Source organism: Perna viridis, chromosome 5, assembly GCF_037379345.1.
Source record: "Perna viridis isolate PV_CMFRI_1.1 ecotype Kerala chromosome 5, ASM3737934v1, whole genome shotgun sequence".
In the NCBI taxonomy this organism is placed as follows: Eukaryota; Metazoa; Mollusca; class Bivalvia; order Mytilida; family Mytilidae; genus Perna; species Perna viridis.
Window position 1 is genome coordinate 10,347,302 of NC_142449.1, and position 17,162 is coordinate 10,364,463.

General features: G+C 32.1%; 2 protein-coding genes across 2 annotated transcripts in view; one reads left to right on the forward strand and one right to left on the reverse strand.

Moving 5' to 3' along the window:
* Positions 1 to 7,715, reverse strand: part of LOC148615930 (protein VAC14 homolog) — a 31,603-nt gene extending 23,888 nt beyond the window's left edge. Inside the window, exons 1-5 of the mRNA XM_088582587.1 lie at positions 7,515 to 7,715; positions 3,885 to 4,035; positions 3,286 to 3,453; positions 2,119 to 2,181; positions 1,667 to 1,774 (exon numbers count right to left, since the gene is read on the reverse strand). Coding sequence (XP_088438713.1) covers positions 1,667 to 1,774; positions 2,119 to 2,181; positions 3,286 to 3,453; positions 3,885 to 4,035; positions 7,515 to 7,615 — 591 coding nt within the window. The 5' untranslated portion in view covers positions 7,616 to 7,715. The remainder of the gene's footprint in view (positions 1 to 1,666; positions 1,775 to 2,118; positions 2,182 to 3,285; positions 3,454 to 3,884; positions 4,036 to 7,514) is intronic.
* Positions 7,716 to 7,880: 165 nt separating this feature from the next.
* Positions 7,881 to 14,798, forward strand: LOC148615931 (uncharacterized). The gene is made up of 4 exons (XM_088582588.1): positions 7,881 to 8,294; positions 8,853 to 9,047; positions 10,228 to 10,362; positions 11,095 to 14,798. Exons 1-4 carry the CDS (start codon positions 8,070 to 8,072, stop codon positions 11,221 to 11,223), a joined length of 684 nt encoding a protein of 227 aa, XP_088438714.1. The 5' UTR covers positions 7,881 to 8,069; the 3' UTR covers positions 11,224 to 14,798.
* The last annotated feature ends 2,364 nt before the right edge of the window (positions 14,799 to 17,162 follow it).

The following is a 17,162-nucleotide window of genomic DNA, read 5'->3' on the forward strand; positions in this document are numbered from 1 at the left end:
TTATTTTCCTGAAAATTGATGTTTGAATCACACCAAACTTTTAGCTGCGGAACAGAAGTATTAAACCTAAAATTTAATTGCTTTTATTTATGATTTATTTACACTGCGCATTTATGTCATAATCATTGGTCAAAATAGCAGATTTTTTGGAATTTAACAAAGCCAGGAAATATATTACCCATTCCACATGAAATACAAGTGTCAGCGCCATTTCAGACCCATGTAATATTTTGATAGTCAGTAATTCTGACGCATTTCGGTCTATTTTATCAGAATTCATGTAGTCTTGATCCTAAATGTATCATGCAGTGCAAGCTAGCATTAATTTTCTTGAAGCAATTGCCATTTCTTTAAATTTAGATGAATTGAGATATTTCATGCCATGATCCAGCTAAATACCAACATCAATTAACATGAAATATTCAAATTTTTATTCAAATCTGGCTATTCGTCACAAATAATTGCTAGCTTGCACTGCACTAGATATGTAGGCTAAAGCATATTTGCTTATATGTAGAATACTGTATAAAAAAGCATTAAGCAACGATTTCAGAAACATAATAATTGGTTCTTATCATGTTGACTAAAATCATCTTGACAGTTAATGTCCTAGATTACGACTTTAGCGGAACCTTAAGTCTTGAACAAAAATGCAGATTGGTAACATTCTATAACCATATTTAGAAATTCAGCCTAGAAAGGGCCAAAATAAATCCCTAAGTGTACCGTATCCTTTGTTTAAAAAACGTAACCAACTAGCCATTATTTTAATGGCAACATTATTCAAAACAAATATTTGATGAGGCTGTAGAAAATTAGTTGAAAGCATCTATATTTCATAAAGTTTTCAAACATTTTTTAAACCAAAATATTTATTTCATCCATTTTCTTATTCAAAATTTCTAAATGTTTAGGGTCATATCCCCAAAAATCAATCTCAACATTCATCTGAGACCAATTGTTAAAATATGCTTTGACCCTTATTTCTTTAAAATGTTTTTGGGTCACAGTCCACAACCTAAAAAAAATTAAAAACAATTTTATAATTTAATTTCTAATCAATTTATGTCAAAATTCTGATTTGTCCCTTCATCAAGGCCATATTTAGTTGGTAATTATTTGAACTGTCGACTGCAGATCGATCAATGTTAATATTTCACAGTACCACGTTGGTTTATGGCAAATAACCTATCTTGCCCAGACAAGAAATAAACAGTAAAATTAAATTATTCAACTTTCTCTTATTTCCAGCGACTTTAACCATATCTTGATCCTTTGTGTAAATACAGATAACCTTAGTAGACACATGAGTTTTCCATTCTCATCAGATAATCTTAGTAGACATATCTGGATATGAGAAATCTTATAATATATTTGTTATAATGTAAAAAGATATATGTATTGTATTTGAACATTTTTTGGCATCAATTATGGATAACAAGTCCTCAAAAACAAAACAGTTCTCACTATTCTAATGCAACTGTAAAATTCATTAGTGAAAACTGCAATTAAAATCTTAAATACAATGTCTACTCATACTGTAGGTAAAATAACTGAGGAGACAATCAAAGCATTGATAACTTGAAATTCAAAAAATTATCTAATTAAATTTAATATTACACTTGTTGTTGCATTAGAATTACAATTATTTATCAATATATCCTACCCATGACACAATGAACTGTCTAGCATAGGGATCTCTAGTATAAATTCTCTCACGAAGCAATGGGATGAATGCCTTCAGATCAAAGGAAGCACTCTCAGTCACTATATCCTTGAAATAAAGTAAGAGAGAAAATTCTAAACTGTTTATTAAAAAACAATTTGGCCATTTCCTTTATCTGAACTAAGAATGTAAGACAATCTGATAATTATGAGAAAAATAACACTAAAACCTGTGTAGTTGCTTATTTTTATTAATTGTTTATTTCAAACCCATTTTCCAAATTGAAAAAATTCCTCTAACCCAACAAGATTTTTTGCAAGTCTACCAGCAGTTATGTTCACATCAACTCTTTGTTATACATGTACTAGAAAGTCAATCCAAAATGTATTTTTATACTAACCTTTTCAAATCAACCAAGAACTTACCTGGGCATAAATCTATTCAAAACTTACTTTTATAAGTCGATCTAGGACTTCAGCCCCATTTTTCACATTTACTTCAGTATCAGATACTAACTGTGTAATATAAGAAGTTACCCATGATTAAATCTCTAAAGTATTATGATATCATTGAGTCAAATAGTAGTCAAAGAATTATTTATGTAATAAATTACTATGATTAATCAATACAAATCTTTTAGTCATTTGTCCTACAATACATGCAGAGGACAAAGCTTTTAACCTTCTCTCCTTCGGAAGGAAATCCCCTCACTTATCTCCCTCTAAAATTTTGCTTCTTAAGATTTATAATTGGACACTGGATGCAGTTTCATATACATGTAAACACACCAATTAATTATAAAAAAATTAATACATGTAACAACATTAGAACAAATATTAATAGTAAAACAATTATGCTATTTTAGCTTAATTTGTTAATGCTGTTAAGTAACTAGAGGCTCAAGAGAGCCTGAATCACTCACCTGGTTAACCATTTGCTTATTTGAAAAACTTGAGGAATGAGAGAGGCTAAGTTAAAATCAACTAAATTGTCAAATGCAGGAAATGCTTTTAATAGCATTTTCATGACCTGAACCAGAATTTTGCTAAAGGCAACAATTTTTGAATTATCTTCTAAAATCTGTCTTCCAATCCCTAAGTTCCATTTTTATTTGCAAACTTTGAGAAGAAGATTTTCAAAATTGCACATGCAAAAAATGCCTAAAAAAACTGTTTCAGGGGCCATAACCCCTACATCAGTTGACGAATCATTTTGAAACTTTCAGCATAGGTCCAACTCATGATGCTGAACAATATTAGCCTGCAGAAATTTGCTAAAGGCAACAGCTTTTGAGTTGTTTGCAAAAAACTGCCTTCAGACCCCTGTGTTCTATTTTAAGTAACGACAACAACAGATGCCAAGTGATGGCATAAACTGACTTGGCCTTTGGCCAGGTGGGCCAAAAAACAAAATGTCGTATCAAAGTTTCAAAGTTTGACCACACTATATTCCCCCTTTGAGGAGTTAGTAATTGAAAGATGTTCTTCTTGGAGCCTTAAAAATGTTAAAATTGATTGATATGGCAGAGGATCCTATTTACTGATTTTTTTCAGGTTTGTCATCTACCATACAATTTATCATACCATTACTTAGTTATAATGACCTCTAATTTACTTTACCTTACTGACTCCATCAAAGATGTGATTGAAGTATGGAAGAACAAATCCCCTACAGACTTTACAGATGTTGTATAGTGATTCACATGCATAGTATCTGACTCGGCTGTCCTGGTCTGTGAAAGAGGGTATCACAGGCTTTATCAAGTCCTCAACATATACACTTGCTTCCTGAAAAGGACTTGTGACTACTAATGATGGATTTGATTTATATTCACCATGGGACATACACATTTTTATTTGCAAATCTGGCTTCAATAAAGTGAATGAAATGAATTAATTTAAATAAAACAGGATAAAATCCTCAAGATGATAATAAACACAAATTTAAGATATCATATTTGAAGCACTGAGAGTCTGATTTCTTTTTGACATGAAGTTACTTCCAGAACTTATGGATTTAGTGCAGGCAAAATGACCAAATAGTTCTGAATGAGAAAAAAAAACAAACTGAATTTAGAGTAAGCTAGTTTAATTTTATATCTGAATATATGGAAAAAAACTAGCCCACAGACAAGTCATCTCATCTACTAGAACTTGGGTAATCACCAATAAGGCTAATGTAATCCTCTAACAGGTTTAACCTGCCTAATATTACTAACTTTTCCTAATGCAATAGCAGATGCAGCTAGACCAATAAATCCACCATTTCTGGCATTAGGATTGTGAGAGAGAGCAAAGTCATCCCCAAGAATCTTTAATACTCTCTTGATTTGGGATTTTTTCCCACTGCTAACCAGTTCCTTAACAATTCTAAAAAAAATATAAAAATAAAAATTACATTCTAAGTATTGAAAAAACATTAACACTCTTTATTTTTTCAATTATAGGATAAATGTCAGATGAAAATGGAAATGGCAACAAGCAAATATGTCAGTATCATTTAGAAAAGAAAATAAGGATCATTGATCCTTGAGGTTTTAAAGTTTGGATTTTCAAAAATAATCTTAAAACAAACAAAGAGATTAATGTGAATTAATCCTATTTCATAAGCTTTGGGGTTTTGAACTTGCATATCATCTGGAGTATTCTGTTTTCCATGTCTGGTCTTTGTCCCTGGATTACATTCTTTTGATTACTGCTATAACCTTGGTTCCCTTGATTACTCTTTCAGTTTTCACCTGTCTCATATTATTCATCCCCAAAACTTGGAAGTATAACAGTTCTCCATGGATGGAGAACATACTTCACATAACCTGTGATTGTTAATAATGTGTATCAAACAGACAAATTTGCATCAATTTGAAAAATGATTGCCTTTTCTGTCTTAGAAATGATCATCTTTGATTGGAATAATACAATCAGAGGTATATTTATTTCAAGTTGGGTTAGGCTCTTGTGAAACAGAAGAGAATAATGGGCAAGTACATTAAACATTCAGATCATATTTGCAGTTCAATGAATTGTTTGATAAAGTTAGAAGAAGAACAAAAGAAAGAGAATACATTCAAGATGAGTGAAGTGTGGCAGGGACAGCCTACTTGACTTGTGTTGTAGCAGGTAGATTTAATTATTTCAATAGCCAGTTAATTGACTTGACTAAATTGTTAATTCTTTATCTGAATGGGTTCTGTCACTGGCTTGTCACTGAGAGGCCTATGATTTGATCCTTGGTGTCAATAGTATCATTGTGTGAGGCAAATCATATGCTCTCAAGTTACAAAATGTTTTCAATGATAAAAATAAATACTAAGCTAATTTTTTTTCATTTATTGGTTCTTGTAAGTGCCAATTTCTTATTTTATGCCAGGGAAATTTCTAGTTTTCAGCTGATTACTTAACAGCATCCAGTTTGGCTGAGAACTATCACTTAAAAATCAATACATAATACTAAAGAGTAATCAAGGGAACCAAGGTTATAGCAGTAATCAAAAGAATGTAATCCAGGGACAAAGACCAGACATGGAAAACAGACATACACAATAAAGAACATAAAGTAACTAAAATCATACAAAGTGACAAAAGTAAATGAGCAACTCGGACTCCACTAAAAACTGGGAGCATGGACCAGGTGCACCGGTAGGGTAAGCGTCCTCTGCTTTTCTAGAAACACCCGCCGAGTTGCTCATAAAAAGTCAAATCCGGGGTAGACAAATGAGGGAAGGAAAACTATGACCCATTGAATAAATCAGTTTTCATGGTGCTGATGGATACACCATAACAATCCACGATTTCATGATAACGACCATAAAACTTCTGTAGTGATGACTTCAATCTTGTAGCAACATAACCCTGTTCCAGAAGCCTATTTGTTAGAGTTCTAGCGCGATACAAAAAGTCTGCGTAGTTTCGGCAAGCTCTGGCATAACATATATGAGTTGTGATATGAACTCCATACGCAGGAGCCGAAGGGATGTTGCCACAGATGAAAGGAAAGTTGACAATTCTGAATGAAAAGTCATCACGTTTGTCGTAAAGTTTGGTCAATAGTTTTCATTTACCATCGATTTCTCAGTGTAGGTCAAGATATGAGGCTGACTTCACAGTGTCTGTAGTATCCTTCATCTCAAGTTCTTTTGGGTAGATGCGATGTATCAAATCCCCGAAATTAGGATTGTTTAAAGATAATACGTCATTTATATAGCAGAAACTGAGATTGAAGGAACTAGCCAAACGATATTCTTTCTTTCTGATCAGAAAGTCAGCCTCATAAGAGTGAAGGAATAGGTCAGCAAGTAAGGGAGCACAATTTGTTCCCATTGGAATGCTGACCGTTTGTTGAAAAACACGTCCACCACACTGGACAAATATGTTGTCAATTAAAAATTCCAGCATTTTGTAAACATCTTCCTCTGTATATTTGGAAGATGATTTGGAATTATTTCTTACAAAGTATGAGGAATCTCTACCAAGAACTATATATTTGTATCTAGGTGTACCATCTTTTTTGGAAAAACAATGATGTATAATGTTTTTAAGTCGGCATTTTAACTGAGTATGGGGAATAGAAGTATACAGTGTTGAAAAATCATGGGTTTTAATGCTATTATATTCAGATAATAGTCTTGAACTGATTGTCTCCAAAATATCTTTCGAATTTTTCAGGATCCACATTGAATTAATACCACTACGGGAGTAACAAGTGTTGTGGTAGGACTATAGACCCTCTTTGACAGTTGTGAGTATAGAAGTTAAAAGTTTGAAAGAGGTTTGGTGGTACATTTTGCAGATCCAGCTATGAAACGTTGTTTGTATGGATTCTTGTGAAGTTTAGGAATCCAGTACATAGACGGTAAATCACAATCATTGTCCTTGGTAGAGAGACCAAAAGAGGATAGCACAGATTTATGGTTTTCCACAATCTCTTCTTTGGAGAGAGTGGTAGCAGTATAGGTCTTATCACTGCTATTATTTTCTACGTTTACCTCTGATAATAAACATTGGATATAAAACGTTTTGCAGACAAAAACAATGTTGTTTTGGGCTTTGTCTGCTGGTACGAAAACATATTTGTCATGTATAGTAGACAATGTTTTTGCTACATCGGGGTATTTGAAAACTGATGTAGCCTTGGCACTCATTGACCTACTTAAAACTTTCATTCGTTTCAAAATTAAAGACCTCACGGCCTTTAAGCACTCTGACAGACAATCAATGTCTTCTTATTCTCGTTTTATCCATTTTCTTGCATAGTCCTCGACGGCATCCATAAGAACTTTAAAGTTATAATCTCAATTTATGGAGCGTGGTTCACGGTACTTGGGACCTTTAGAAAGGATATTACGTAGAGATTCGTTTTCGATAATGGTTAAATCTTCTGTAACGATGTGACCAGAAAGACCATATTTGAATGGAGAGGTTTTGCAAGAACAGTCAGGTGGTTTAGCCTTGAAGTCCTCAATCTCGAGGTTCTGCAATAGCCTTTTATAATTGAAAATTTTGGATGCGATGGGTGAAGTATAGGAATATGAAATAATTGGTATGGATTTGTCTTTGAAATATGGGGGAATTTTGTTGGTAACATTTTCGTGAATGAGTATGTTAGCCAAATTAATTGCATCTATACCTTTGTTGACAAACGGTAGTGGAAGAAATGATCGTTTTTCTTCATCTTGACTTTTCACACAAACTGATTTAAAGAGTCTGTGGAAACCAATATCCAAAATGATGGCAACAAGTCTGTGTAATGATGAGGTGGGATCAGAAACAGGAGTGTCAAGACTTGTTTTGTAAAGGGAGTGTAGTAGAGTGAGAGGTATAGAATAAAAACTAGTAGTATAGAATAAAAATACCTTTCAACTTCAATTGCCCCCGTTTTACGTTTCTCATAGAGTCTGTCACTTAGATTTTTTATGCATATTGGCGTTAGTGGTGCAAAGTCCTTCTCGTTCATTGTTTATAAACAGTTAAGTCACGATCATTCTAAAAATTGTGTACAACTAATTTCCTATTTTCGATTTTCATGGGTGTCGCCATTTTGAAAATCACGTGACAAAAATCTTGCCATCGAGAAAAAGTGAACTTTTAAATCTTTTATTACTATTTTTGGAATGCATAAATTGTTTTACTTCATTTAAAAATCTCAAATGTTCTCCTTTCACATTTCTACCGTTTCTGTATCTCATTTAAAATTATTTTCTTATATTTTTTATCTTTTCAATTACGTAAGCGACTGATGCTGAAGATGCTTCTAAGGAGCTAAAACATAAAATATGATAAAGCAAACAAACGTGTATTGCATTAGTTAAATGTAATTAAAACATCTTAAAATGAAAGGGTAGTGATAAAGTATTTTAAGTAAATTGATTTCAGCAGTTGACATCCTTTTTGTATCACCAAATTATACCATGGAACAAGGAGAGTTGGATGAAGTTGGAGAAAGTGATGCAAACCTTTACACATCAGAGTCAGAATCATCATCCATTCAAAACATGAATTATAATGGACCAAAAGCTCCAGGTTATAGAAAAACCAAGGATGAGAAATCTAAAAGTGACAAAAGCATTATTGTACTCTACATAGACAAGACATATATAAAATCCTGTACTGGTCTTCTGAGGATTATTCAAGTGGTATGTACATGTGTGTGACTGGAATTGAAGGGGTTAACTGTTAGCTTTTAGTTAATTAAATATGTTTTAATTGGCATTTTAGGAAATGCAAAGAATTTTCTGAGTACCAATGTAGAAGCATTATACAGATATAGTTGAAACTTACAGAATATATAACTTTTATGAAAAATCAGTCACCATCTGAATTTCTTAACCATTCAGTAATCAATCTGTAAATTTCTTAATCCATTGCATACAAATGTACTTGGTACAATTCCATGTAAGTTGACAACTATACCCTCAAGTTAATGTATGCTTTAAATGATTCCAATTGTCATCAACAACAGGATGTTAGGAGTGCACTGTGCTCTTTCAATTTATTGTCAGAATAGAGCGAGAAAAATCCAAGGGAAAAATTAAATGAATTATAGTTGGTGCAATCATGGCATGATGTGGCATCCCCTAGCAATTGAAATACTAGGTTTAATTCAATTTAATATATGATTTAGGCATTGCAAATACTACTATGTATAAAATTAACACAAAGTTCTCCTGTCAAAATAATCCTATTTTTTGCAGCTTTTCTCATTGATATCTTTAGTAAGTCTGACAACGATTGGTAAAAAGGATGGTGATTTCCTACAGCTTCCCCTTAGTTGGCATTTCAGAGTGATGATGTTTGTTCTCCTGTTGTCATCAATGACTAGTTTAACCCTCTGGTTCATTAATGCCACTGGGTTGGTACATATCATGCCTTTAAACTGGTATTTAATGGTAAATAATTCATTATATTTATATTTAACTATTTTATGAATTTAACAATGAATGTCAAATGACTGAGTGAATTGTAATCAAATTTGGTCATATACATCCTTATTTACCAATGTACTCTAAAAGATAATAACTTAAACATTGCTGCCATTACTAAATTTAAAAAGTTATCTATTTTAACTTCTAATATCTCTCCAAGATAAAAAGAGATACAGGAAATTAAAGGGCTTGAAAAACTTTATGAAAGGTAACATTGGTTGGAAGCTGTTATTGGTCAAAAAGGAGCCTGAAACAAGCATTTTCCTTAATTTCATATAATAAAAGTGAACCAAGTAAGAATAAGGGGCCACAAAAGGACCAGAAAAAAGTTTTTTTTTCTTCAGATTTCTGGATGATAACTTACGTGATTGCTTTGAAATTTTACCACAAGGTACCATTTCCCCATAGGAAATTTGGGATTGACTTTGCAGGTTTTGACTGAAACCATTTAGAAATAAGGGCCAAAAAATTACCATTTTGGTTCTGGTCAAATTTTTACTCTGTGTCACATGTCTAATCGTAATCAAAATTCAAAGCTGTGGTGTGTCCAAATTTTCCCAAACAGCTCAGGGTTTAACCTCTGCAGTCATATCAAGCTGTGTCCTGCGAAGCATTTTATTGATACATGTACTTGTATGGTTTGTTTTTTTTTATTGTTATTTATAATTTCTAATTGAGCAGTTTGAGTTACCAGAATTTATCATAAGGGGTTATTTTACCATTGTTACACAATGACTCAAAAATGCTTCCAACAATTATGGTATTGAAATTAGATTTATCTGTTGTGAAAATTTCACATTTTTCAGAATGTGCAATCTCTTTAGATATTTATAAATTTCTGATAATTTATGAAAAATGGGGGGGGGGGGGATTTCCGTATTGGTTCATCAAATTGGGGGATTTCCCTATTGGTTCATCAAATGAGATCCATATCGATGCATATTTTAGGGCGTTTTTCAGCTCTAGGATGTCCTGTCAACCACCATTAGATGATTATCAATATTCATTTTAAGATGAAGACAAATTAAATGGAAAAGACAAACATGAGTCTTTTAATGACCAATAAATGATAAAAAAAGAACTGTTTATGTCTCTTTACATTATCATTGTATTAATATTTTAATTCTCTAAACTTATATTTCAGGATACAGCTCTTTACTCTGTGTTTTCATTCTTGTATTTAATTGCCACATCATTAGTTGCTAGTGTCTTTGATTTTTATGAGAAAATGAGAAAAGATATTCCTAGAACTACAAACCAACAACTGGTATTTTGTGTAGTAAGTGTTTATCTGAAATTGCTGAAGAGTCAATGAAAATGGGGGATATCATAAAGAGTAAATTCTTGGTAAACTACCGGTACAAGAATGTTAAAGGGACAAGGGATTGCCTGCAAGCAAGCAGAGAATTCTTTATTAGGTTTCACTTAAAGGCAAATAGTTGTAGGCACATGTATGAGCAGTACTTAGTAGAATTATAACCCATGATAGTTAGATACATTTTTTCTTTAAGTATACATGTATTATGACTACTGGAAAGTATTTCTGATTATATTCTAAAAGCTGCTTTGTTATATCCAGGTTAAGTATGCAGTTGTACTGTGCTACCCTATATCAGTTATATGTATTATATATTTTTGTCTAATGTTACACAGACTAAAAGGTGGTAGGCTTTTGTGTGTGTATCTGAAAGTCCCTCACATCATGCAAGAAAACACACACAATTACATTTCTTTACTGATTTGGATTAAATATAAACAAAAGCTCTCTTACAATTCAAGGTCTATCAATGAACCGCTTGTATTATGTAGCTTGTTCCTCTTTGAAATTGAAATTCTAAATTTATTTTGTAAGTGATTTCATGCAATGGATTTTGATCAGATTTATGTGAAAAGTTGCTACCATAAATCACCCATACATGAAAAAAAAAAATTATTTTATTGGCATGTATACCTTAACAGTAGCCAGTCAGGGGCATCGAATATTATTCTATTATTTTTTTTTTATTTCCAGGTTTTGGGATATATATCTATGTGTTTGTATGGATTAACAGCCCTTGTTGGTTACAGACAATGGAGTATTCAACAGAAACTATTCAAGCGACGAAGGTTGTTAGAGGAAGAACAAAACCTTGAAATATAAGGGTTGTAATATTGTGGTCAATATCACATATGTTCTTATTAAGGATCCAAAAAATAAATCTTGTTTCCTGCTGCCAGCAAGAAAAAATAGAGTAGTTAGGGAATTTATTTTATTTTTCAAAAATATTTAACATTGAGTCAGTGGGGAAACAATCTAAACTTTAATGATGCTTGAGCTGAAATGGCCTTAGAATGTTAAGGGTGGGCTTAAAAATAGGATAGGTAGGGTAGCAGAAAGCATACATCTATTTTTAGCTCTCCTGGCCTAAAGGCTGTGTAAGCTTTTGTCATCACTTAGTGTCCGCTGTCATTGTTGTCCAACATTTTTAAACATCTTCAAAAATAGTTGGGTTTAGCTAAAATCTGGCAGGGAGTAAAATTGTTCATCAATATGGATTGCACTTGTTCCAAAATTTTCTGTTGACGTATGTTTTAGTTATTGTTCCTGAAATGGATTTTTTTCCTGAATTTTACATTTCCAACTTTGAAAATCTTCTCCTCTGAAACTACTGGATGGGTTGAAACAAAACTTAGAACAAATGTTTTGTAGAACATTTTTAACAGTCTGTGTGGAAATTTTTGATCTTGTGAAAAACACAGCCCCCTTTCCTAAAATAGACCATACTGGTCAATTTGCAGAATTTTGCAAGTAACTCAAAAACAGTTGGATTTATCTAAAATCGTGCAAGGAGTAAAATTGTTCTGCATGATGGGATGGATCTATACTGAAATTTTCAGAAAGATCTGTTGATGGATGAATGAGTTATGGGTCCTGAAATGTATTTTTTACCCTAATTTGTTTATTTCCAACTTTGAAAATCTTCTCATCTGAAACTACTGCATTGATTGAAACAAAACTTGATATGAATGTTCAGTAGAATATATTCAACAATCTGTGCTTAGGGATTTTTGATCTTGCAAAAATCACGGACGCTATTACTAAAAATATACCATTATGGATAATGGTCAAATTGCAAAATTATGCATATAACTCAAAAACAGTTGGGTTTAGCTAAAATCTGACATACATTAAAATTGTTCAGCATGATGATATGCCGAAATTTTCAGGAAGACTAGTTGACAGATAAATGAGTTATGGGTTTTGAAATGGGTTTTTTTCCCAATTACATTTCCAACTTTGAAAATCTCTGAGACGACTAGTAGGATGGATTGTAACCAAACATGGTATGAATGCTTGTTAGAATATCCATAGCAATCTGTGTGTGGAGATTTTTTAGAATTGAGGATTTGTGGAAACAACTCGAATACCAATGGGTTTAGTCAGGGAGTGTGTATTAGTGTAATATAAAATCCCTGGTTTGGCAAAATTTTTATGGGGTAAAATATATCAGCATGGTGAGACCAACCAATATATTGTGTAGCAAAATTTTCATGATGATCTGTTGATCAATGTTGGAGTAATTGCCCTTGAAGAGTAAAAAAATGACTGGGAGATTTATTCTATAACATGAAAACCTGGACTAAGGTGCTCTATATTGATTAAATGATTCTTGTGCAATAGAAGAGTAGCTTCAGAAGGCTAAAAAATTATTTTTGATCTGGTGAGCATTTCAGGCTCTTTAGAGCCTTTAGTTTATTTGCCTAATGGTTCATATTGTATTAACTAGTCATAAGAATGTTTTACTTCATAACTAGCCATGTCAGTATTTTTGTTGTTATAATGCTTTTAACTTGTCAGTGCAATAGTATATTTGTGATAGTTGATTTTAGATCTTGCCAGTATATAGTTTTCTTTGTACAGGAATTATATATACATATTTATTGTATCCTTGTTACCATATCATGTATTTGGTGGCCTACTTAGCACTGCTTTCGTTCAGATATGCCTCTGTAATAATGTATTTATAGAACTCCTCTGGAAGTCAATCACTTCATCCTAGACCAAAATAACTGAAGCCCAATGGTCATACACAATCACAAGTTATACCAAACACTATCTGTGACTGTTTAATCTATTAGTGAAAAAAGGACCAATGTGCTGGCTATCAACACTCATTTTCTACATTCAAAGCAAATTACAGATTTTATAACTTTGCTTGACAGCTTTTATCAACTAATTTTTAGTGTTGAGGACAGAAAGTAACTTAGCAAATTTATACTCTTTTCCTTATAATCTAAAGGTAAAATGGCTTTATTCTGCAAAACCATAACATTTTTAATTTTGTGCTATGATGATATTGTTGATGCTAGTAATCAAAACCTCATTTTCCACCTTTTGTTATCTTTTTTATTCTATATTTATGACAATCCCATGTACATGAATGATTTTTAAAAATTCCTTACTATTATTTTAGATTCGTTTGTATTAAAAGTTTTTTTTTATTTTACTGCTGTCCAAAAACACGGAATATGACTCATATGTTCTTTGCAATCAATTACTGTCACAGTTTTCGATAAATGTGTATAAAATGAATGACATTGTGTACAAAGTTTGCAAAACAATGCTTTTATATCCCACCACATAAGTGGTTAGGTATTATGTGATGCCCTTGGTAAACACACCGTAATACCGACTTGTATAATTTTTAAAAAAGGTGATGAATACAATACATCCCTGTCCACAAGGTGAAACTAATGTCAGGTAAGAAAAATTTTTATTATTATACTCATACTTTTTTGAATGAATCAAAAATTGTATGTGTGGCTGATATAGAGCACTATATGTATGATACCAAGAACAAACAAAATATATATCATTCAAACAAGTTTCTGCACAAAAAAATACATTTGTTGACTTTAACACATGTTAGAATCATTTTCTAGTTTTTATTTTTATGAATAGCGCCACAAATTAAAAATTCAACACATCAGCCTACCATGTATAACAAACAAATTGCAAAATGCTTAGTAATATCAAATTCATGGGTACCTGTCTATTTTCATGATACATCTGAACCCATCATTAAAAAAAATAATGATATGGGCAAGTTCGATTGAAAATACGATCCCGACCAACTGTTTCGGAATCAATTAAAGCACAATTCTTTATAATCACTTAATAATGAATACCTTCATTTAGGAGCTGGAGTATTTGTATTTGCTTTGTTTTTTATCTCGAAGTTTCAAAAAGAAATGTGCTACGGAAGGGTAAGAAGAAAAATTCTGAAACAGGACTACACCACTATGAACTTGTTTTCTACCAAAATCCTTGATAGTTTAAGTGTAATATAGTCTGACATATCATAAAGATTTTGTACGCAGCTCATTGAAAATATTCTGAATAGGAATATCCCCCCATTTGAAGGTAAAGGTTGTTCCCCAAAACAGCAATAAATGTGGATAACACAAATGTCATGTATAAGACCTAATTTCAATTTCTGAATCAAAAGGAAACATTTGGATGGTAACAAAAATCCTCATTTATCGGTGATTTTATTGTCCTACTCACCCAGATATACAATTTTATATATTGGATAAAGACCTTCAGACATTCAAAGAAGTGTCTGCTTTTGAATGTATCAGTTTATGGGATTAGATGTATCCTGTGCATTTTGTATCAAATGTATCGACAGTAGATGCATTGAATTTTTAATCTGTGGTGTAATTTTACAGAAATTAAAATAGATGTGATTTTATATAAATAATGAAGTAAACAAACATATTTTTCATGCAAAAATTTGTTTTGAAAGCTTTGAATGATGTGTTTTTTGGTTTGTTGTTGGTGTCATACATATAGTTCTCTAAATCAGCCACACATACAATGTTTGATTCATTCAAAAAGTATGAGTAAAATAATAATAATAGCTTCTCACCTGACAACACATGGATGGTGATACATGTATATTGCATCTGTCTGGTTTTTAAAAAAATGGTACAAGTCTATTATACAGTGTGGAAAAGTTGCTTGTCCATCCCCAGGCTGTTTTTATATGATTACTTAAGATTATTTATATGATTATGATTAATGCATTTTATTTAAACTTTTTTAAAAAGTTGTTTAAACCATGAAATACAGGTTAAGTTCGATTTCAGCAAATTGCAAAGTGTATTTTGCAAGTTTGGTCTGTTAGAACATTTTGCCATCCTCTACAGAACATATTTTAAGTATACTGATGTCTGTTCACCCTTCACACCATAATTCAAAAATGCTGCCACCAATTTTGGTGAGCCTTTAGTTAATTGTTTCTTTCTATTGTTGTGAGCTCCATTTTTATAAATTTTCTCTCTTTAATTTATACTGATATAAGCTCCCTTCCAATTTTAGTAAATTTCTAGTTTTATGATTTAGAGAAATGGGACTTTGTTTGAAAGAGAGAGATTTCACAGTTTTAGGAATATTACTTAGTAGTTATTACACATATTATCATAAAATTTTGGTTTGGTAAAAGGTTTATTACTATGGTGTTAGCTCCTTATGAAAATCATTGCCTGCATTCAGATATCTTCTACCATTTTTGAGTTATGAGGGGTCAAAGGGGCCACATCCCCCCAACAAAAACCAACTTTTTTAAAAATTTTTGGTCCAATTTTGAAAATTTTTAGTTATATTTCAAATTTTGTGTTATGTAGAGTCTCAACCAGTTGTGTCCATTATAAACTGTAAGTCCCTATGCTTAAATGGTCAAAAAATAATATTGTGTCCACACATGCCCACACGATCTGTTCAGGTTCGATAACTGCAGTGGTATATTTCTGCTTTCTGTGTAGCTCTTTTTTTATGTATTTAATCACAATCAGATTCAGAGCTGCATGTATATCAAGTTTGATTATTGTGTCCATTTAAGCCCAATCTGTTCAGGGTTTCACGTCTGCTTGTGTATCTAGCTGCTCTGTGCTGCAACAAAAAAATGAAAAGGTGACTTTAGAAAAATATATTTTTGTGACACAGTTATTAGCTTATTATGTTTCCAAATGTCTTCATATTGACAATATGTTTAGTATGACATTAAAAATTGGAAGGGAATCATCAGATGTATACAATTTAGAAGTGATATGCAGATGTTACATCAAGTCAGTATTGGTAAATGATATGGTTATTGAGCTTTATTATAGAAAACCATAATTTAAAAAAAATTATCTTAGGGAATATGTTTGTAAGATTTGTTCTTTTATTAAAATATGTTCTGTGATATTTTTTTATTATTTTCCTACAACTGCAAAATATTTGCTGTCATATAATGTTATGGCCCAGTTGTCATTGTCTGGGGACACTTTGTTTCCTTTTGGTAACTTTAGTTATGGTTGACTTATTGTTCTGAAGTTTTGATATAATTTTACTAACCACTAGCTTCATATTCTATTTGGACTTTGTTGCCCTTACAGTTTTAGGAAAAAATGGCCAAAAAGGATGAAAATAGTCGTTTTTTAAAACCCATGTATAATGTTTGGTTTTTCTTTTTAATTTTAATTATTCTATTTAATTGTGTCCGTTATTTATTCCTGGTAAACCACTGTATCAAGCAGATTTTATGTGTTTTGGATCGTTTTAAAGTTGTAGGGGTTGAAGAGTAATCAAGGGAACCAAGATTCTAGCAAAAATCAAAAGAAAGCAGTCCAGAGACAAAGGCCAAACATGGAAAACAGACATACGCAACAAAAAACATTAAGTAACTAAAATAATACATACAAAGTAACAAAAGCAAATAAGCAACTCAAACTCCACTAGTTGGGTAAGCGTACTCTGCTTTTCTAGAAACACCCGCCGAGTTGCTCATAAAAAGTCAAGTCCAGGGTAGACAAAAGATAGTCAGGATCTGATCATTGCGGTCGTATCATGCTGCCCTCAGCAAAGCCTTTTATTTGCCAGATGTGGGGATCATCAGCAGTAAGACAAGACCCAAAGTCCATTTGTCTCATAGCTTGTATCCTGTAAAGGCCAGTAAAGCCAAATAAGGTTCATTACAGCGATGAGTGAAAGATCAGGGGTTAAGGCATTCATGTAAAAAAGAAAATAAGATTATGAATAAATTCTGCTTTAAT

Coding starts and splice junctions, on each gene's coding strand:
- LOC148615931 (XM_088582588.1), top strand. CDS start 8,070: ATGGAACAAGGAGAGTTGGATGAAGTTGGAGAAAGTGATGCAAACCTT. Junction 8,295..8,852: donor TTCTGAGGATTATTCAAGTG/GTATGTACATGT, acceptor TATTTTTTGCAG/CTTTTCTCATTGATATCTTT. Junction 9,048..10,227: donor CTTTAAACTGGTATTTAATG/GTAAATAATTCA, acceptor CTTATATTTCAG/GATACAGCTCTTTACTCTGT.